General features: G+C 42.2%; 1 protein-coding gene across 1 annotated transcript in view; it reads left to right on the forward strand.

The window, feature by feature from the left end:
- The first annotated feature begins 3,844 nt into the window (after nt 1-3,844).
- The window catches only part of pde8a (phosphodiesterase 8A), a 38,553-nt gene continuing 18,753 nt past the window's right edge, over nt 3,845-23,644 (forward strand). Inside the window, exon 1 of the mRNA XM_076047906.1 lies at nt 3,845-5,010. Within this exon, the coding sequence (XP_075904021.1) occupies nt 4,858-5,010 (153 nt within the window). The 5' untranslated portion in view covers nt 3,845-4,857. The remainder of the gene's footprint in view (nt 5,011-23,644) is intronic.

The following is a 23,644-nucleotide window of genomic DNA, read 5'->3' on the forward strand; positions in this document are numbered from 1 at the left end:
TATGGAACAGCTCAGGAAGATAATAATAATAATAATAATAATAATAATAATAATAATAATAATAATAATAATAATAATAATAATAATAACAATAAAAGGCGTCTCAAAGCACTTTATACAATCAGAGAGAACCAACCGGGCCCCCGGAGCAAGCAAGAAGTTTCCTCTTGCTGTGGACACTTTTGTTGTCAATATGTATAAAGACGTCTTGTCTTTAAGTAAATACACCATTTTGGTAGCTATTTGATTTTTGTCAGTCGTTGAGACTCACAGGTCCACTATGAATGGACTGATAGCATTAACTGAGAGCCTATGCTACCTAAATGATAGCATTATTGACTCAAAATATTGATGACGCGTTATCATAACTATCATGTATAAAGCATTTGTAAGGCATTATTCCGTCCACAGTATATAAGGAATCCTCTTCCCTCTGCAGACTTCTCATACAACACAACCACCTGACACCTGCAGAAGTTCTCTGATGACTCTGCAACCATCGGCCTCGTCACAGTTGGGGACGACAGAGGGTACAGAGAAGTGACTTGAGAGCTTGGATCAATCAATGGACATCCAGGGAATGGAGATGAGATGGTGACATCTTATAAGTTCCTGGGTGTTCTCATGAACAATAAACTGGACTGCACTTTAATGACACCGTGGTGGCATTAGCCATCGACTATGGAGTGGACTCCAAAAATAGAACTATAATACACATCACTGGTGTTCACTGTGTTTTTCATTGTTCAAATTGTTCATATTTTTCTATTTTCCTTATTTGTATTGCTTGTTTGCTGTTTTTACTGATGCTTCTTATTTTTTGCCATCCGCTTTGCTTCTGTAATACTGGAAATGTCCCCTCTGCGGGACTAATAAAGGAACATCTTGTCTGATCTTATCTTATATAGCAGTTAGTACAAAGACTAATTGGACTGAAAGTCATGAACAAATCACTTACACACATTTGTCAGTAATGATTAATGTTGGTAGTAAAGTAAATAAGTAAATGATTAGTGAATAATGTAGTGTTTTAAAACACTCAACCAACGATTCGTCATGTTTAACAAATTATTTGTTTGACATGGATTGAAGAAAATGTATAAATAAATTGCAGATATCACGTTCATCTATCAGTGTTTAATTCCTGTCGCCAAGCTGAGGCAAAGCATTTCTGTCATCTCACCACAGATACCTCGTTGTGCAGCTGGACAACAAGTTGGATTGACTGATTCATGTGGTGACAGTGTACAGAAAAGGGCAAAGTCGACTCTACTTCTTGAGGAGGTTGCCTCTGCCAAACCCGTTGGCAAAGTGTGTACCATTCAGTGGTGGCCAGTGCTCTGCTCTTTGCTCTGCCAGGAGGGGAAACACGTACAGAAGACAAACCGTTGCAAGGTTCAGCTCTGTGGTAAATTCCAAACCGTCCAGCAGGTGGCAGTAGACGAGGTGAGGTGAGAAGAGGGCAATCTTGAAGAACCCCACATAACAGTCCATGTACTCGGAGAGATGGTGGAGTGGGGGATGTGTATGTATGTATGTTTGTATGTAAGTTTGTATGTATGTATGTATGTATGATAATGATGCTGTAAATACTTAATTTCATGTGAAGGATTAATAAAGTAGCAAGTCTCTTCCCCTCCTTCGCAGTCTCCTTAAGTTTTTTGCAACTTGTCCATCGCCATTGCGCAGGCCCCCCATTACTTTTTGGGACAAATTTGACAAGGTTGCCGAAGACCCGGTGATGATGTCTTTGATGAGGTCAACGTGGCGACACCTCCTGGATTATACAATGAGACAGAGAGGGTAATGAATGACATCGAGGTAATTACTATTATGGCAATTACTGCACTGTGCTTCCTGCAATATGACAGTTACACCAGCATAGAGCTTGTAATGGAAACACTGATAACATGATAACCCATTTTTAGCAACATAAAATCGTACCTCCACAATAGACACTATTACCACGTGGTGCACATGATTATAGTTACGAAATAACAGCGTGGGTCAGGGACTTTCTGCAAATTCAGAACTAACTATACCCAAAATAATACATATCACACGCACGCACAATCATCACAAAACCAAACAAAGAGGTTTCTTAGTCATTCTTCTTTATAAGGAAAAACAACATCGTTTTTAACATGTGATTTTTCACTTGATGCAGTGTCCCTGTAGCTGCAATTTAATTTTATGCTGAGTCGAAATGGCCTAAAATTACCATCTAATCAGTTTGTGGGTTTTTTGTGTAGTTCCCCTCCTGTCAGCTCTCTCAATATACTCGTCAAAACAAGCAGATTAACAGCTCACAAAAATGTAACCACCAAGTTCACCACCTATGTGGTTTGCTGCCTACATATTGAATGCATAGCACAAATAAATGGATGGGCCTGACAAAAAAAAAACAAAAAAAACAAAAAGCAGTTTGAGATGTATATGTCAATGAATCAATCAATGCTAAGTCACATCCAAAAGTCTCTCAAAGTGCTTCACACAATGAAAGGGAAACCCACTGATCCTTCCAAAACAAGTTCAAAGCAACAGTGGCCAGGAAAAACTCCCCTGTAGGGAGAAACCTCGAGCAGACCCTGACTCTGGAGGGCAGCCATCTGCCTTGACTGGTTGGAGTGAAAAGGAAATACAAAACATGAAGCGATAGAGACAGAGAATAATGAGTTACGGAGAGGATGCACCTATGTATATACGAAGATTTAATTGCGTATGTAACTGTGTGTACAATGATTTTGCCTGCTTGAACTGTCAGATCAGTGTTGCCAAAAGTCCTATGATTGCAGACTACAACAGTTGAGTAAATGGTAAAATAAATAAATAAATAAATAATAATAATAATAATAATAATAATAATAATAATCGATGTACATTTAGTGACATTGGTAAATAATTGTTCGTTTAGTCACCTCAGATAAATGGACACAGTAGCATCTGATTGTCTACTAATGGTCTAAAAATCTACAAATACCCTTGTAAATATATATTTTAGAAATGATCACCATGATAAAGTATAACCAAACTAGATAATTCAAACGTACTCTGTCAATTTTCACATAAAAATGCCTTTTATTATTGTGAGTTTGTCAGGCAATTCGTCGCTAGCGCTAATGTGAATGAATTCTCAGACCTGAAAAGGCGGCTCGCATGGTTTTGACGGACGCTAGCACACGACGAACTGCACCGGCACGCAGCAGGCCACTGGAGACAGGTTGTCAACCGGCAGATGAGAGAATTCGCAGCCGTCTTGGCGGCGCGTTGGGCAGCAAACGTCGACGAGGACGAGCCGCAGCCGGACCGCAAGAGCAGAGCTGCCTTCCTGGTGCTTTCAAAGTTCCCACGGAAACCGGAGGACCACCCAGCGGCGCCGAGCGCGACGCTGATTAGCTGCGCGCTGCTCATTTGCATTAACGTCAGTAAAGGCTGTAGGTCAATCCTTGCGGGTGCTTTTATTGGATGTGCCGCTGTCAAGCAGTGCTGAAGAATTAGAAGGGCAAACGGCAGAAAAGGCAAAGAAAAGGCAAGCATAAAATGTCAGCGTTATGTAGCTCGATTCCGCCTCAGCTCAGCTTCTCGTCCGTCGCGGCGGATCCTCGCTGTCCTCGATTTTTGATCCGAAACTTGTGAGCACAGAGCAGTCTCTCTCTCTCTCTCTCTACCCCCACCTTTTTTAAAAAAAAAAAAAAAAAAAAAAAGAAGGAAAAAAAAGAGAAGGTTTTTTTTTTTCTCTCTCTCTCTCTCTCTCCCTGCGCGTCTCTCTCAAGCGATTACATTCTCCAGAGGTGGCGAAGCTACATCCACACATTGGAAGCGGACAGCCTCCACATCTATCTCCTTCCCCCGGGCAGCATGAGAGAAAACCGCAGCGCCTGGTGAACGCGAACGCGCCCGGGCTTCGGATGCCTGAATGGAGATCGCGAACCATCCGGCAAGATTCCTCGCCGCTTCCCCAATTTGCTGAATCTCGGCTCGTCAATGGATCGATCCGTCGGACTACATTGACAGTATGTGCCCACAAGGGTGTTTGCCATCGGAGCGAGCGGCCGGAGCAGCACCCCGCGGTGTGAATATTTCAGCCTGTTGATGATGAGCCGTTCAGGAGCGGAGCAAAGTGTCGTGAGAAGCGGTCCTCGGCCCGTGTCTTGAGCCCCAAGTAGTGGCCCAGCGGATTGTTTGAGAGCGAGGCTGGAGAAGTGAAAGGAGAGGAGGGGGAAGACAGTTTTTGGATGACAACGTGATGGGGGAGGACGACTACTCATGAAACCTTGCGCGGAGAAATGGATAAAACTATTGCATGAGACGGGCGGCGGGACTGCACGGCGGGTTTGTTGGGGCCTGCTTGATAGATAACGGTGAAGTTGAAGGGGGGGAATGAGAAAATGGTGATGTGGTACGAAGAAGGCTTGAAGAGGAGCCGGAGTGAAGGATAATTAACACAGAACTGTTGCGGATCTGACCAAGCCGACTGAGACTGAAAGCGAACCAAGTTCCTCGGAATCAGACAGATGTGTTGACTAAAATACCTCCAATTAAGTTCATGTGAAAAAAAAAAAAGAAAGAAAGAAAGAAAGAAAGGAAATCAGCTTCCTGGTCGAGGGCTGGGAGGCAGCAAGATATATTATTCATGCCTTGTGTCAGAGGAACTGTAGAGCTGGCTTTGGTGTGGCCTAGATGATCTATATTTATATTATATATATTTAAGACAATGAACCCATAAGAAGAAGAGTAGACGTTTATTTAAAGGAAGAAAAAAAAAAAGAAACAAAAACGTGCAAGAAAGCGAATGACACTTGTAGCCTCAAAGTAACGCACTTGCGCAAAAAGTAAAAGGCTCAAGTGGGTTGAAGCATGGGCTGTGCTTCAAGTATTCATATCTCTGATAGGGTGGTCTACCACAGTGGAAAAGAGTCTGAGGATTCCCACTCACCCCAGCAGACTAATACCACTCAGCATCAAGGAAATCCTGCCTCGGGTCTACCCCTGAAGCCCCCGAGCTGCAAGGTGAGGCAACCACCGTCGAGTACTTACACAGCAAGAGTGAATAGTGTGTGTGTGTGTGTGTGTGTGTGTGTGTGTGTGTGTGTGTGTGTGTGTGTGAGAGAGAGAGAGCGAGAATGAATATTGTACTTACATGCGCTAAAGTTGTTTGGGAAAAACATACGTTTAAATGCACGACAATCTTCTTTTGCAACTTATTTTGAAAGCAACAGACAGACAGGCCCGTTGCCTGCATGAATAATACAGCTCATTCAAACGAGCATTTCACATTGGTTTAGGTTCATATTTACGGGTCAAAGCAAAAAGTTCTGAAGGAAATGAGCCAAACGCACACATTTAATGAAAGGTCAAGGGGTCACAGCCTCCGCGTGAACTTGATGCTTATTTTCTTTGGTGTTCACATCCATGACTTGGGATTACGTAGATGTTTGCAACAGATTAAGAGGCATAATGTGTGTGAGCGCACTGCTGTAAGGGTTTGCGCTCCGCATACCGCTGACGTCTGTCGTCTGGCATCATTTAGCCTCCGTCCCACCAACGTCACTATCCCGTTGGATATGTCGGAATGCAGTTAAGACCCACGATTTGTCATTAATGCATGAACGGCACGTGTGCGTTTTGTGAGACTCAGAACTGTAAATGGATTTACACACGTGAATGTGCAGCAGGGGTTGCACGCAAAGAGGAAGGAGACGTAAAATAGCAAAAGGAGTTACGGTCGGCGAGATGAGAGAGGAGTAAAATCATCAGCATTACATAAACCCTCCAATTTTAGCATCAAACAACAAATAATTCAATAAGAGTAAAAGGCAAAACCTTTGTACATGTGTGTGTTTGATCTTTTCTGTCAAAATGTTTCATGTCACTTGTGCTTAATCATCATAAAATATTTTGTGCTAAGATGGCTTTCCCCACATGATTCAAGAGGGACACGGCCTCGGGCTGTGACACACGGATTCTATAAAATCAAAGCAACGTTTCGCTGTAATGATTGCATGTACATCTGGAGGCTTTTCCAAATGAAAAACATCTGCCTCAAAAAAAAAAAAAAAAGAAACAAAAAGAGAAAAGAAAAGTGTGATTTAGCAGCAGTTGTTTTTCACAACTGTTTGTGTGTGTTGGTGTGCCAGCACTGGGGGGAGATTTGAGGGCCTCTGTCAAGCTGAATTTAGTGGCCAAATGTCACTGCAGGATGCAGTGAGAAGTCAGTGTGACAGATGCCCCCATGTCAAGACGCCCACTGTGCCTTTGATTGAATTAGTCCCCTGATTGCGTTAGACTAATGGCATACAAATCTCCTTCGGCTGGAAATGGTTAATCCTCCGCCTGCTGAGGTGTCACGTTTGACATCCTCCGCTTGACATTTCTGCTGTGATGTTGTGTTTAAATATACAGCAATGTATGGAAAAGCAAGGCATCGTTGTTCCCTAATGAATGTGTGCATCAGCCTGCAGCAGTGTTGCGTTCAAGGGAGTGTTGCACTTTTTTTCCCCCGCCTTTGCTGCTTGTCGTGGCTCCGCAATTTATTTTATCTTAAGTTATGTCAGAGTTCTGATTATTTATGATAATTTTTTTTTTTTTTTTATTAAATCTTGATCTCAGTAGATTTCACATGTGCAGATCCAGGTTAGTGTTTGTCGAAAAGTCAGTGATTTCAGTTATGTCATCAGTTATTTTTAATTGCGGCCCAGGAAGTGAGCGTATTACATCGCGCTGTGCCTCCGACAGTGGCAGCGGTGGACGTATCCACCGCTGAAAGGTATTAAAATTATTCACGTCATCAGCGCAAAGTCTCTCCACATTACACAACTCCGCGAAGCAAAGCTCAAACTGTGCTGCGTCTGTGCTTTCGTGTGTCTTTTTTTTTTCTTTTTTCTACTTGAGGGAGAGGCAGGACATGTGCAGGCGTCCGCAGTGTGAGAAAGATTCAATAGTGGTTTTGCAAGTGTGATGTGAGTCTTTGTCAAGGGTACGCTGCCATCTGCGCTGCTCTGGTGATGATAAGGCTCAAGTACAAGGTCCTGCGATAGTGTGCATTGTGTGTGTGTGTGTGTGTGTGTGCGTGTGTGTGTGTGTGTGTGTGTGTGTGTGTGTGGAATCAAACAGACAAAGGCCTCAGCCAAACACAACTCTGTTTATCTGGCCTTGACTTTTCTGTCCTGTCACACTCAACAAAATCAAGTAGCCCCGCCTTTTACCGACCCCACCCTACCCCACCCTACCCCACACACACACACACACACACACACACACACACACACCTCCCAACCCCAAACAGTAAATGTTGACTTGGTCGTACCGTTACCTCTGAGTTTAATTGCCAATAAGAGGTGCTGAGCTATCTGCAGAGTGATACCATTCTTGCCCCCCGCTATGCACTCTCATGACGCCATACATCACATGAGCTCCTTTTAAGTAGACGTCCAGTTGCACCAGTGACGTGAAAGCACTCATGTCTCTCTCTTAAGTCTCGGTACATTTTGCTCCCCCTGAGATGCATCTGATTGCATTCCAAAGCACCAGCCTTTTTTTTTGAGGTCTTGTTCCAGAAAGCTGAATTTAGCCACCTGTTTACAGCCCTCAGCAAAAACACAGAATTCGCCCCCATGTTGCTTGGTTTTTCTTTTAAAAAGAAACAGCTGTGAGGTGATGTCACTCGGCAAAACAAATAGCTGGCTGACACTGTTGTCATATACCTGGAAAAGGAATCAGTGCCCTTTGTGATGTCACACAGGACTAATTTTCAGAATAGAGTGAGGTTTTCTTTTTGGCACTCATTCTCTGAAAACCAGATCAAGCAAAGGAAGTAAAGGACAGACTTATGGAGGCCAGTGGCAGGATACAAGTGCATATTACTGCTAGATAACATTGACAAGGTGGATTTCATATGAGTTGGTCATTTGTATCAGACAGATACAGATGTAGAAAGATGTGATATACCACTGACGTCAACTGGTTTGCCTTATTTGTGAATTGGCTCTCATATTGTTTTTTTTGCGTGAGTCTGTTTACTCTATTTGAGAGTCACTGGACAATTTATTCCAGAGGAGGTCAAAGGCTCATCGTAGTGATGAATCAATCCACTGTGCTTTTCTGCGGGTCAAGATGCTATGATGCTGATATTAGCCAGGAAAATCATGTCGCATAGAATGTAAATACTATGATTTGTTGTGAATGGGTATTGGACACCGCACTAATAACTTCTGCTTTAGTTTCTGCCCCTCAAAGAATGTACATTGGTCTGTCTGGAGAACAACTGGCTGTTTCAGATGGATCTGCGAGATTGTGGATAGTTTAACAAAAATAGCTTGCGAGGAAAATATTGCCAGCCTCATCAGAGTGTCTACTGAGCTTCTTTGCACGGTTAAATATATTTACCCACCATTTCTAAGCCATTTTATGTGCATTAGGATGTTTATCGCATTATCCATCCATCCATCCACCCATCCATCCATCCATCCATCCACCCATCCATCCATTCATCCATCCGCCCATCTTCTATACCCGCTTCCTCCTGTACTCAGGGTTGCGGCGGTCTGCTTGGAGCCTCTCCCAGCTGTCATGGGGTGATGGTGGGGTGTCACCCTGGACAAGTGGCCAGTTCATCGCAGGGCCACACAGAAAGACAAGCAGACATACGCCCATTCATACAACTACAGACAATTTAGAGTTCCCAGTTTGTCTCACAGCCATGTTTTGGACTTTTAAGAGGAAGCTGCAGAACCTGGAGAGAACCCACGCAGACCCATGCAAACACATTGAAAGGCCCCAGGCCTGGGATCAAACCCGCAACCTTCAAATTTTTATTGTAACTGTTCAACTATTAACTGTAAAACTGTTGCACACATCTGATATTGGGTCTGAGTTTCTTTATACACGATAGAATGCCACTTACTCTCCCATCTAAAATGAATGAAGAAGTAAAAAGCAAATTATTGGTTATTCAGAGTTTATTTTGAGATTTGTTCTGTTAACATTTAGAGGGCTTTGACTAGCAAAACCTTACTGTGAAAACTATGGAATTGCCCTTGCATGCTTCCGTGTCGGTGTCATAATGTAACACGTGCACCTTTTCTTTGGCAGTTACTTTTTTTTTTTTTTTACCCAAATCCTCAGGTCAATGGTGCAAACACACGAGGACGAGCCTCCATGTTTGCACCCTCTGAAATGCACGCACGCAGTCGACTTCATCAGATTTGCGGTTGTGTTTGTCTGTACAGCTGCCGCTTGCATCAAGAGATAGACATTGCTTATCTGTGTCTGTCAAGGATGTCATCTGTATGTGAACGAGGCTATTTTATTGCCTAGAGGCTGGCACTAACCACTTGGCACGCAGCCATGCTGGCCAGTTTGTTTCCCACAACTGCACAGAAAACTATTCATTTCAAGAGAATGTACATTTTTGTACATGTACAGTGTACTTTTTTCTTTCATTCTATTTTCCTATATAGTTCAATTAGAGACAGTAGCCTCTGTGGAGTTTAAAAGCAGGCAGTAATACAAATGACCCCACCAATAAGAGTAAAAAAAAATGCTGTAGATATCATCTTGAATGGTAAAATTACTCATTTTTATTATGTTTTATAAAATTATATTAAAAAAATTATATAAAATTATATAAAAATTATATAAAAAAAAGACAGGGGCTCACAAAACAGAACTTCTATTCCTAATGGTTTTTTTTAGGATTATTAGATTCAAAAGGAATTTGGATCTGATAACTCAATCAGTGTTCAAGACTCACAGATCCCTAAATAAGGAATTGCAGCTCAAGGTCATCCATTGGCACAGGTCAATGCATTTTCCATCGTAATAGGCTGATAGCAGTTATCAAGACCTACTGTACATAAACTTACACTGTATTTTCATGTATCGTCCACATGGCAACTAGGCATCCAAGTCTCCTTTTTTCCTATTGTAAACAAGGACCTTTGACAAATTCATTTCTAGAGATAGCTAAATCTATTTTTTTTTCTTTGCTGTCATGCTGATTGATATCAGTAGAGGCAGCAGAGATTTTTCACACGAATAATGTGTAGAGCACAGTGGCGTGTGGTGGATTTTATGCCTAGACCTTCACTGACATCTACATAGATAGATAGATAGATAGATGATGTACTTTATTGATCCCAAATTGGGGAACTCTGCTGTTACAGCACTAAAAACAACAAACAATTAATTACCAATTACATTAGAACAAAAGCACAAGGACAAGATGTGCAAGTTTGTCCAACAAAGTGCCCATTGTCAATGATCAGAGTTTACTTCTGATATTCATTGCCTCCTTTCACAAGTGCTTAACCAATCTGAGGACTTGTACTTGTCAAGTTCAGCGAAAGGCCTTCTAGCTGGCCTTGGTGTGGCAGACTCCAGATCTGATTGGCTATCGCAACATACAGCTGACACTACAGGAGCCTCTTCAGTTGATTCTGAAGGCCTCAGGCAGATTTCATGGAACCTGACAACACAAGCGAGCTGAAATATGATTGGATAAAAACTCTGGCATATTATGCAACACTAGGAGCAGAACAACTAGATGGATATAATATGACATTAAGAGACCAGACCATTGACAATAATCTTATTGGCATGCTTACAAAGAATGAAATGTACTCTTTTGAGCAGAGGTCCTGGCCGGTCCTGATGGCCAACCACTGCTTGGATTTTGTAGACATCAAAAAAATGAATGTGGCTCAATCTTCTCAGGCTAATACAATACATCCCCTTGTCACCTTGAGTAGACACAGTGGGACTCTTCATCGAGGACACTTATGAGGTGTCAGTTGGGTGCATGTACTTCTGAAACAGAGCCTGCCATTGTTTTGAAAAATCTTAACAAATAAGGCCACATTCAAAGCTGCTTCTGCCTCTGGTTAAGAACTTAGTATCATAAGGTCAGCATGTGATGCTTTCATCAGATTATAGAAAAGGTATTCTTCCAAAGAGAGGCACTACAAGTGTTTACTTAGTAGCAATGTTCTCTGTTCTCTGTCAGAGGCTCACTGGAATGTATATGTAAGAGGGCTCAGGTCTGCGGGAGGCTCCTTCAGCATTATGAGTCACCCATGGTTAAAAGTTAGTAAATCTTCTGGCTGAAAGTTTTGGAATATACCAGCTATGTACTTTTGCAGCAGTTGAGGTTTTATGCTGCAGTTACTGCATCTCTCACGTCCATATAGATGGACTCTAGCTTGGTGTTGCCAAAGCTCTTTTAAACAACGTTGACATGCACAGCTAAGGTGAGCTTTGCTATGCAGATCAAGGCTGCTTGACTGGGACCACTGTCCTTGCACCAGTATACCAGCAAGGAAAGAGAATTGATTGATTGACCAAAGTGTTTCCAGCTAAACCAGAGCAGGTCACCTTACACACTGTTTGGCGTTGAATAATGGGTTTTCATTGTTATTATTTATATTGGTGTTATTAAACTGTTTATATTAAATAGTCCACAAAAAAAAAGTGAATTCATGGAAGTGGTGGCATGTCAAACAACACACGCTAACACTTATTGTGTGTTTGTTCATGTTTTATTCCCAACTTCTCTTTCCATTCTATATCAGTGCTGTTCGTCTCATGAGTCACAGCGTGTATGAGGAACTGTGGCACATGTAGAGCATCGAGCCCAGTCTGCAACTGATTAAGGTGTATATTATGCAGAAGTACTTCAAGTCCCATCTGTATTATTTGGGTGTGTTAGTTTTGGACTTTAGGGAATTTTGTAGAATGAGCATTTTTGGTTCTAAGTCTGCTCTAACATTGATGCAGTAAAACAGTTTTATTAAATATCTCTAGTAGTGTCTGTAGAAAGTATTATGACCATAACTGTTGTTTTTTTTGGGGGGGGGAAGAAGTGGGGTTTCGCTTTTCTCTTGCTGCCAGGCTGCATCTAGAAAAAAAAGTAACATTATAAAGTAAAATGGACAAGACACTGACACTGGGTTAAGGGTTGCATTAAAAGTCTCTTTTTTTTGTAGAGACTGCGAGTGCTGAGTTTCTTTGGTGACGTCTTTAATGTCTTTTTGTGAGTCTCTTATGGACTTTCTGTTCAACTTTCTGTTCAACTGAGCTGCAATGCCTTTAAAGATGAACAGTAATGTCTAACAGTGGGAAGAAGCTAAAGAATGATATCTTTCAAAGTGTTTCCTAGAAATGGCTCAGTTTAACGAGCAGCAGCTATTAAGTTATTTACTTATGAATGCCTCCGTAACAAACTACAGCAGTGTCATGTGCACATCCTTTATATGTACATTTGTCAAAGCTGTACCCAAACGCTTTAGTGGATTTCAAAAGTACGTCATGTACAGAACACACCGTTGTTCCTCCAAATGAGAAGTGTATTAGAGTTTATCCTGCTGTGAGAGAACTAAATAGATTGAGTGGTGAAATTCAAAGCTGATGGCTATTTGACTGTTGATCTAATAGAATCAACATGTCTAAGATGCCTTCACATCATTTTAGTCTGGGATTCCTTGCTGAAGACATAAAGAAAACACACATGGTCCTACAGCTTGTCGGCAGGAGTGAACCAGATACAAGACTTTCACTGCTAGTGAGTGCGTTCAGCAAGCCAGCACTGCTGCTCTGCTCTCATTTTGATGAAGACAGTGATGACGCAAAGCGTGTTGGAGAGTGTCCTGCCCTGCGCTCTAAAGATATACTGCGCCCTGCGTTGATATATCCTTACAGTTTTTATGGGCCAGCGCACAGATGGCGCACATTGTTTTTGTTGGACGTGGTGTTTGGTTGCAAGGACACATTTTAGGATCAGTGCGGCTCTTCTCCATACAACTCAATTCAGCTTTGCTTTTTGAAGTCTACAGTGTTGCCCATTCAATTTAGCGTAACATTTGTTTAATCTTTCTGTTCAAAACGATGTGCAAAAGTTAATATGTGTGTATCAACTATAACCGTGTTTCTCAACTGGTGGATTGCAACCCAGAAGTTGGTCACGTAACTGTTTTGATTGGGTCGCGGCTTTGTGGGCAGTTTCCTTCTTTTTTTTTTTTTTTTTTTTTTTTTTTTAATTAAAGAATTTTTAAATATATATATTTACAGAGAAAATGTTGGACATTTATTTTGCAGGAGATACAAATCAATTCATTAATTTCAATAATTCAAGCATTTTTATTTTTGTGAAATAAATTTGGGTAGCGACTTCATTATAAGGGAAAGAATGTGGGTCCTGAGACTTCACCAGTTGAGAACCTCTGCACTACACAGTATATGTTCGGGGTTTTGTTCACTGTGGTAAACCACCATTAAACTGCCATATTGCCAGTATCACGTAGTATCATTTTTCTCATCTGAACACAACTTGTTTTAATGGCTTCACCAAGTAATTAATTGAATTTTGATTCCTATGTAGGTTAGTAAATTATATTGCACTTGTCATTTTTCAGAATTACAGGGCAGGAAAAATGTGAATGGAAACGCGTACAGAGATTACAGGCCACCAGCTGAATAGACTTTCCTATTGTCCTGATTTTGATAGTTAATGCTGCAACACGTCAAATGTGTCAAGGCATGTATTGTTTGCCTAGTTTTCTTCCTGGTTGCACCTGCATGATTACATTCCATACAGGTCACCTGCTTTTACTTTCTACGTCACAACTGGACTGGCTGCCTGAGGACGTGTAAAATATTACTCAACTTCATATGAGAGATTCTGTACCTGTGAAACAGAGGCACTCTGCCTTCATTCCCAGAACCCCAGCCATCTAGAGGTCGTCTGGTTTTTGATTAAAAAAAAAAATTCAATTGGTGTTCAGTAGTATTAAGACTTAATTTTTTCCTATATAGTTTTGGGAACTTTAAATCTCTCATAAACAGTAATGACGTTTACAACAGCATCAGTATCAGAATTGTTGAAGAATTATTGTAAAATTGGCTCTGCCTTTAATTAAGCACATCATTTATAGTTTTGGTGCAGAAAGAGATTAGTGTCTCTATTAAACTGAATAACCAATTGCAATTGCATTGAGTACTTTCTTTTAAAATATGGATATCAGTCAATGAAAATTCAGTCAAAGAAAATCTTTCCCAATTTAAATTCATGTGGTTTGGAAATTTGTTTCTTGAGCAAACTCAGGACTTTTCAAGCAGGACTAATCCAATCTCATCATACTTTTAGATTCAAATTATTATTATTATTTTTTTGGAAGATTTTCTTTCTTTTTTTCACCATTGTGAGGTCAATTTGTATAGGAACATTACACATATATTTTATGTTTTTTTTTTAATATTTCCAAAATAACATTTTTAGCATCACTTTCTAATTATATTTTATTTATTGTACTACACGATACGCAAACTATTTCAGTTAAACGAATCCAAGCTTTTTGCCACTTTGTGTTTACACACCTCTGCTGTTGTGAGCATTGGCACGCAGTCAGCAGATTGAGTTTGTGCACCGTATGTGTGATTGTGTTTGAACTTTGTAAAGAAGTTTGTGTGCCAGCCGGTTGCTGCAGCTCCTGATCCTGCAATAGTGACATCAGCGTTCCTCTTTTAGCAGGTGAAAAAGGAGGGGGAGTGTGGTGATTATCTAATGCCCTTGCAGCCATCTGAAGAGTCCCACTGAACTGCTTCTGATATTTCCACATGCATCCAAGCCGTCTCAGAGAGGTGGAGCCACAGAGAGTTGCACATAGTGCACAGGTGCTGTCCCCGTTCCCCCCCGACAGCCACTTTCTGATCCTCTCTGTGCGCCGACGGGGCTGATCTTAGCGCTGGAAGTGGCTCTAGCAAGAAAGTTTGTTGTTGATACTCTTTGTCTTGTCATGCATTTGGATGAACTGAAGGGGAGAAGAAGCTGACTGCAGTGGGAAGGTTCTCAGTCATATTAGAGTCGAGTGTCACTGGACCAAGCAGTGTCCCATTGAATCTCCTCAAGCACCTATCGCCTGTCTTTTATTTTGTTGACGTTTGACTTTGGCCTTAAGCGAAATAAGCCAACCTCAGAAAAGGTACAAGCTGACAGAATGTACATCACGTACAACTGGCAGAGGAACAAAGAAGAGCTTAAAGGAGCCAAATTCATTTTTTTCAAGAGCTATAAAACAAATAAAGACCAAAATAAAAAAAAATGTATACAGACACATTGAAGAAGAATTGAAGAGAATTTATTTTTCACTTGCAGAATTACATGGCTCCACTAAGAAATAGTTTGTTAACATTTTGTGACGCATTGTCTGCTCTGTGTGTTTACGCTATAGTATTGAGGGTATTGTTTGGCCGAGGTGGCTGTGACTAAAAGGTGAACTATGCAGAGCCAGAGTGGTGTTGAAGGAGGCAGCTGGGGGCAGAGGAAGAGCAGGTTTTAGTAAGGGGCTGCCCCAGAGCACTGGAAGGCTTAGGATTGTCCAGGTCTTATAGGGATTTCAAGGTAATCTGGATAAGGACAGAAATACTTTGAAGGTGAACACTGGAGAAAGTGGCCTGCTCCTCGTGGCTCTTTTGTCTTTTATTAATTCAGTCTACCGCAGTTTGACATGGGGAGGAAAGTCAACACGTTTCCACTCCTCCCTCAGGTGCAAATGCAAAATGCAATTTTTCTTCGGGAATAAGAACACTTTTTCATCATTTGCATGATGTGCATTAAAACAAGAAGCAAAACCATATTTTTGCTTGAAAAATAATGGGGCCGTCAGTGCAGTAATAGATAACAGTGTTCCCCTTTTCATAACCTGGTTGCGCATTCAGCTCTACGTCTATGAAAATGGTCATGACCAGGTCTTAGAGATTGAAAACCTTGGACTGTAAAGCTCCAGTGCATTCCATTAACAGGGATCAATTGGAATGGAATAGCAAAATTCAGCTGAATGGTTTTAGCTTGATAAGTCACAAGAGACCTGTTGTCTTTCCATTTGCTGTTCATATGGTATGAGCCAACCAACAGATTTCTTGGAATGTGGATCTCAGTTTCATGATTTTACCCTATTGCAGCTGGTATGAGAAAGATGTGCGACCAAGTGAGACATCAGAAAATAGAGATTTATGTTTTGATTTGTGCAGCGGGATTTATTACCGTCAGAGGCTAATAAATCTTACACACCAGGCCTTACCATCTGCCGATATGAATGTTCAGATTCAAAGTGAGATCAGCTTACATAAACTCATAAGGCCTGATTTTTTAAAAGATGAAAAGAAATATTGTTAGGGGACAAATGTGGCCAAAATATCCCTGACAAATGCAGAAAAGACAGGTTGCACAGTCTCACTGATTTGGATAGAAATCTCAGCTTTGGTCGCAATAGCCAGTCGGCAGTTAGCATGATGTTTAATGAGTGGATTTCTTCCTCTGCTGCTGCTCCTGGTGTCCCCGTGGGCCGCTGGCTGTGTGAGGGCTCTGAGTGCACTGTCTCATCACCAGGCCTGTCGGCAGGAGCTACACGCTCTGCCGCCAGGCTTCAGTTGCTCTCCTTGGCCCAGTGACGCAAGCATCACGCGCGCATGCACACACACACACACGCAGTCCCTATAATCGACACAAGCATGCATGCAGGCAGGGCCATGGTCCCTGATGTTGCATGGACATCTGCATATCATGCTCTGAAGAGTGCGTGAAATTTCATGTATTCTCAATTTCCAACTGTCATCGTATGCAAGTATTTTTTTTGTGTTCTTTTTTGGTGAGAGGTGTGGCATGAACAGCAGAGGTCATCAATAATATAGTCATGACAATGTATTTTTAAAACCACAGATTTCCTTCAGAGACCTTTTGGGAATAAATTCCTGCACGAGTCCGTCCTGTCTGTCGTTAGCTTCTGTGTCTTTTTACTGTGCGAGCGTAGTGAGATAGGAGAGATGTCGCGGCAGATGTCATAGTCGGCAAATAAAGGTCAGGCTGAACTCCTCAAGCACTGCTTGAGAAACATTGAGTAATTGGCTGGTTTTTGGGGCAGCGTGTAGAAGAGGGGTGTAGGTGTGCCACTGACCTGATTTGGTAAAGTTTGACCACATTATCTTCTGGAAGCTGTAGATATTTTCCATTTTCAGTAGAAAGTAGCATGGGTGAGCCAGTACGAGAAGAACGCCTCCTTCTAAAACTGTTGTTTGACTTACATAGAGGTTGAGCTTCCAGGAATCAAGCTGTATTGACATTGTACAACCTTATTTTTCAGTGAGATTAATCGGTAGAGTTTTCTATTTTTAATTATTCATTCATTCATCTTCTGTACCCGCTTATTCCTATTCACGGTCACGGGGGTCTGCTGGAGCCTATGCCAGCTGTTTTAGGGCGAAGGCAGGGTGACACCCTGGACAAGTCCAGTTCATCGCAGGGCTATTTTTATTTATTGAAAAAGTTAATGATAATTTTTTATTTTTTAATTGGAATTACTTAAGTTGTTCTGACTGTCTGAGTACATCCAGTGTTAATGTATTTGTCTGAAAACATTTCAGAAACTGTTAATTGGTTGTTCTCAAATTCCAAATTGTCAGTAATTCTTAACAGGCTTCAATGTCCAAGTGAAACGATCAAACTTTCAATTTTGGTCCATGTTCTGCGCTACTATAACATGGTAAAACAAGGTGGTACCATATGACCACCAATCACCTCCTTACAAACGGATGTGATCTTAATGCACGATAAAAATGCTTCTTGTTGTTGTCGTTTGGTTATGGATTATCTATTGCATTTTGTGCCCAACGATCCTAGTTAGTGTTGCACATCGAGTGTCAATTGTCTTTGGGTCATATATGACTGGAGAGTTTTGTGGCTCTTGGAAAAAAAAAACCAGAATGATTAGAAAGTTAAAAAAAAAAGATGAGATCTGGACAAATGCATTTAAAAGGTATACTGGCGCCACTGATTCTATATGGTGTCATATGCCTGCAGTTGTCTGAGAGGACATGCTGCTCATCTCATGACATTGCATCTGACACACATTTATTAACAGGAGGCCAGATAGAGAGAGAGAGAGAGAAGAAGAGAAGGAGAGCAAGAGCGAGAGATTGTAGAGATAATAGAACAGATGTGGCAGGACTTAGTTCTGAACATTAAACATTCTAAATGGAGTTTCCCCTCTGCAACACATTGTAGTTTTCGTTACTGGAAGTGGTTCTCCACTATGTTGTGTGTTTAAGCAGAATAACAGAGGGAGGGAGGGAGGGAGGGAGAGATGGAGGGAAGGAGGGAGAGCAACAGAGGGAAAGCAAGGATGGTCTGGGACAAACCGATCAACGGTGGCCTAGTTTTCCTCCTGCCCGTGACTCAACTAAACTCTTCTGCCTGGCTGCCTGTGGCTTTGGTCACCATGGGCCAGACATGCTCTTTTTTTCATAAATGGATGAACTGCAATCACATTAACACATGAGACTGTTTCATTTTTTTTTGTTGTGTTGGTTTTTTTGGTGGTGCGGAGCGGTTGGAAGGTATTTTCTTCTCACTCAGACATCAGATTACTCCCTGTTGCCCTCCCGTCTGTTGGAAGTGCAAAATAACAGGACCAAATAAAAGGGTTGTCCAATTAGAGATGTCTGTGAAATCTCTTATTTATTATTTATTATCTCTTATTGCTGCCATCTGTGCTTGTGCGACACGGTGCTGCTCAGTCAGATGCCTGCCTCTTGAAATAATGTATGACATTGTTTTATGTTATTCTGTCATTAAATTGATGCAGATTGACAAATGAATTATTTTGCTGGCTCTTTAAAACACAGTACTTTGCATTGTTTTGAAATGCTAGAAACCTTTTTTTTTTTTTTTTTTTTTTTTCTTAAAACTAAAGTAAACTAAAAACTGATACTATTAAACAAACCAGCAGACAAAACTCTGAATTCTATCCCAATCAGTTCTTTCTCTCTGTCCTTGTTGGCTTTGCCCAGGGGACCGGGTTCACAGAGGGTTCGACGCTTGCGAAATGTTGGATTTGTTCAACCTCAGATAGACAATCGAGTGCTCCTTAAAGGTTGGCACGAACAAGGTTGTGTAAGAAATGTGTTTGCTGAGTCTGCCATAACTTGTGTTCGTGTCGTGTGTTGTTCAAACGACTGGTGAGAATTATTGTACCCTATATAGTGAACTAAAAATACTCCACTGGCCCATCTCGTGAACAGCTGATGGTCAAATGAGAGCTGCTGTGACTGCCACATCATGTGATGAGAGCCAAGTGACTTGAATCTCGTCCATAAGTATTAATTATTTTTTCCACTACTGATGTGCTAGAATGAGGAGGAGGACAAATTCAGCAGTTTGTTATTAATATTGCGGTGGTCGTGTAAATTCCTTTATTATGTGTTAAGTAAACAACCTTGACAGTACATTAAAACGTTTAGAATTTCCCTATTGCAACCACAATGCTACAATAAGGTTGTTCGTAAAGCATCAGTACAAGGTGATGTTCATCTCATTGTGAATTTTGGTAAAAATAGAAAGCACAAATTTTATTTAAATTTATCAATACTTATATAATTATAATTCAGTTGTTACTCAACATGCTCTACACATGTGTGCCCTTTGAAACGTTTTTGTATTGTCAGTCCTGCTTTGCTGTCATCACAGGTTGAACAAACGTACAAAGCAGCAGGATATATATAGAAATTGAATCTAGATAATAAAAATGCAATGCCTCATTTTATCTCCAGACTTTAAAATTAATAAATTACAGAAGCGCATTGCTGCAACCTTAGATAAAAAAAAGAGAGCATAGTATCATGTCATAACGAGAGACTATCATGTTTTTTACGTGATAATTATCAGGAAATAGTGCGAAACTATCACGTTATTTCTGGATAATTTTCACGTTATTTTGTGAAAGTTTCACGTTATAAGGTGAAAATGATCACTTAAAAAAAATGGGAACAATCACGTTACTTTGTGTTCATTTTTACATAAATGCGCTTGCATCAACGCGAGTTGATTGAAAAGGAACCCACAATAGGACAGCGATTCAAAGGACTTTTGGGGTTCTAGAAATCTTGTTGAATCTCGCTCTGTAATCTGTGTACAAATACATAAAGCACTTACTTGTTGTTACTTACAATTACTACAGAAGCGCTTTGCTGCCACACTAGAAAAAGACAGGGCTCAGTGTGATGTTATAACTTGGAAATGATCACCAAATAACGTGATAGTTTCACGCTATAGGGTCAACCTGAGGCCTGTTTTTTTTTTTTTCTAGAGTGGCAGCAAAGTTTTTCTGTAACAAATGAGTAGTAGTGTAAGTTTTTTTTTTTTTTTTTTTTTTACTGCACATTACAGCGCACCCAGTTGTTTTTGGTACAAATCTATTGACTGCAACTTGAAGCCACCACACATGAAGGTGAATTATTCCCTTTGAGGTAACACACACAGGCTGGGCGTGGAGCTGTGCTGTGTGAGTGTCTCAGTGTGGGGCGAGACCACTGTGTCCCTCACTGCAATTTAACCCATCACTCCGCTCAGTGTGTGTGAGACTTAGCCTGTCTGGCCTTACTGTCTGGTACACTGCGTGCATCCACACCTGTAGTTTCTTCCCTTAATAAGACCTAATGAAGAACATTGGTTCCTCCCCATTGAATTCACACTCAAGCGCAATGTGTGTGCGTCTGGCACGCGTTACCTCACGCAAGACGAGCGGCCACTTCAAATCGCAACCTTTAAGCGACATATTTGACTCTAATTTTTTGCCCGAGTGTTGCTGCCTCTTGAGTGTGTGTAACACTTTGCTGTGTCGCGCGGCGTCGCTTTTGAAGGGGGAACGATGGGTGACGTTGAGAAGCTGGATGGAGGGGGCGGAGCCTTTTCAGCAGGAAGGAGCTGCGTCAGAGCGACGGGATCTTGGGATTGTTCGTGACCAGGGCAGCCATGCATGGTTCTTTCTCTCTCTCTCTCTCTCTCTCTCTCTCTCTCTCTCTCCCTCCCCCTCTCTAGTTTTCTTCTTTTTTAAGAAGCACGGGCCTAGCAGGCATCCCAAGATTCCCTACATCCTGGTCCCACCCCTGGGATGGAGGAAGCTGTTTACTCTTTCTATCTCTCACTGCTGACGTCGGCGCCCTGAACAATGTCATCCAATTTCCTGTTTTTCACTTTAGTGGAAAGCCAGTCTCAGTGTGTATGGTGTAGGACATGTGTGTGTGTGTGCCCGTGTGTGTGTGTGTGTGTGTGTGTGTGCGCGCGCGCACGCGCGTGTGTGTGTAAGACAGAAAAGCTGGTTGGCTGAAGGAGAGGAGGAGGAGGAGGAGGAGGAGGAGGAGGAGGAGGAGGAGGAGGAGATCTATAGGGCCGGATACACTGCGAGCAGGATGTCGGGTCAGAGGCAGCTCTGCTCTCCTCTATATACATTAGGTGTGTTGAACGAGCCGAGCTGGAGACTGTGGACTGTGCAGAAGTCAGCTTCTGATGACACCTTTGCTGCTCTGGTGAGGTTTAAAAAGGCCTCGACGCTGGAGGATGTGAGAGAATTTCAAAGGGTTACACTTTCTAACCCCCCCCGACAATAACAGTGAGCCCTCAACATCCAGCAAGCTAAAGCTGCATGCATGGACGTGTCATTTTTATCTAATCTAAGTCTCCACTCACTGGCTGCTCTGCTGAACTCTCTCCTCTCCTCACATTGCTCCTCATACCCTTGTGTTAAGAACAGCAACCCTAGTTTACTACCTTAATCATTAACGTGCACACTTATCAGCGGGTGGCCATACACCCACTTCCCAAGTGTTGTTGTCTCTGAGCGTGGCAAATAAGAAAGTGAAAGGTGAACGTGTGTCTTTCTTGCTGCCTTGTCTGACTGACTGCTGATCCAGCAACACACTGGTGTCTTCGGAAGAGATGACGAGGAAGGTTGCACACAAGACATTTTTCTCAAAAGAACATGCACAGCTTGAGTTGGTAATGCGTTCAATATCAGATTATGGTCAATGGAAACCAAACTGCTGCTGTGCTCTTGTGACACACAAGCTCACATGTGCTGTTCCAGTAAAACAGGCAGGAATCATCAGGTTCTCATGAAGTCAGTAAGCAACAGTCAAGGGCAACACCTCTGTCTGCTGCTCTCTTTTGCAAAGTTGCTGTCATATGAAGAACTGGCCTGTGTGTGCGTGTGCGCGTGCGGATGTGCACGAGCGTGTGTGCACGTGCGTGTGTGTGCGTTGTGGCAGCACATAGCGAGAGGGCGGGACAGGGATTACGTCGGAATACTCACAGACCTGAGTGCTCTTGGGCTGCGTGGCCTACATGCTCACTCACTTGCACTGCTTTGTTTGCCTCTGGTTCAGTGCCAGCGTGATGCTTGCTTGATGCAAATGCTTGGCTGAGTGACTCATTGCAGTGTGTGTGTGTGTGTGTGTGTGTGTGTGTTTTGTGTGTGTGTGTGTGTGTGTGTGTGTGTTTTGTGTTTTTTCACTGTAAAAAAAAAAAAAGAGCAAGTTGTCTTGGAGGCTGGCAGGCTTGTGTGTGTGTGTGTGTGTGTGTGTGTGTGTGTGTGTGTGTGTGTGTGTGTGTGTGTGTGTGTGTGTTGTATTGGAGTTAGGCAACTTCAGCATTGTTTGTGCATCAGTGTCCCTCAGAGAGGAACGTCTCCCTGGATGCCGGACACAGGGACTTTCACACTGCTCCACTCAGGCTGACGACTCTGTGGCTGAGCAGCCAACATCAAAGAGCCTGGAGAACAGCTATCTATACATCTATCTACTGTATCTATCTATCTATCTATCTATCTATCTATCTATCTATCTATCTATCTGTCTATCTATCTATGTATCTGTCCGTCCGTCCGTCCGTCCGTCCACCTGCTGTGTTGACATTTACCCAGTATTATTTCCTAGAAGAGAAAAGGTTTGCTTTCACCTGCTCAGTGAAATTTATCAGCGGTGGTTTGTGTCTCTGATTCTCCGACTCGTTAAGTCCGTGTTTCGGCCGACCCCTTTGGAAAAGCCTCAGTTTGTGCCATTCCCAGATGTTTGTGCCATTCCCAGATGTTGCTCCTTATTATATGGCCACACACACACACACACAGACAGGAGCACATGCTACGAGCGTGCAGTCTGTGGTCCAGGGGTCTAAGCAGGTCCGCGTCCTTGTGCGAGATCAGATGTTCGGAGCGTCAGCTCAAAGCCGTCCTTATCAAATTCCCCGTTTGCGGACGACTTCCACAAACGGCCCAGTGTCGCCGTGACCTCAACGTGGCTACGACCGAGGGCTAATCATCTCCCCCCGCCCCTCCCCTCCCTCCCCTCACCCCGGGTTGTTTCGCAGAGCCTTCAAAAAGCTTACACAGTTTCACACAAAGTGATTTACTGCTGCATGGTGTGCTCTGAAATTCCACTCTGTATTTCTCCTGACAAGTGTAGATTGTTTACGGAGGGATGGAATTCTAGAGGGATGTCGGTCCGCAAGGGGCCCGGTTGCTATGGTTACTAACCCCTGAGCTGGGTTCCATTTAACAGGAAGAAAGCTAAATTATTTGCAGACAGAAAGGAATAAGCTGAAATACAGACTGCTCAATGAGGTGAAAATGTGTCTCATCTTCATTTTGCCGTTTTCTTGCAACGATATCGGGAAAAACCTTTCACCTGCGCTTGCTGCTGCTTGTTTAAGGAAAAGCCAGTTGCACCGATCGTTTCACTGAAATCATTTTTTTTTTTTAACATTGTCTTCATATTATATAAAATGAAACATAATGCTAGATGTCAATCAGTCACATTGTGTTTGGTTTGT

Source organism: Nelusetta ayraudi, unplaced genomic scaffold (genome assembly GCF_046127955.1).
Source record: "Nelusetta ayraudi isolate G7.1 ecotype Tasmania unplaced genomic scaffold, CSIRO-AGI_Nayr_v1 ptg000005l, whole genome shotgun sequence".
Lineage (NCBI taxonomy): Eukaryota > Metazoa > Chordata > Actinopteri > Tetraodontiformes > Monacanthidae > Nelusetta > Nelusetta ayraudi.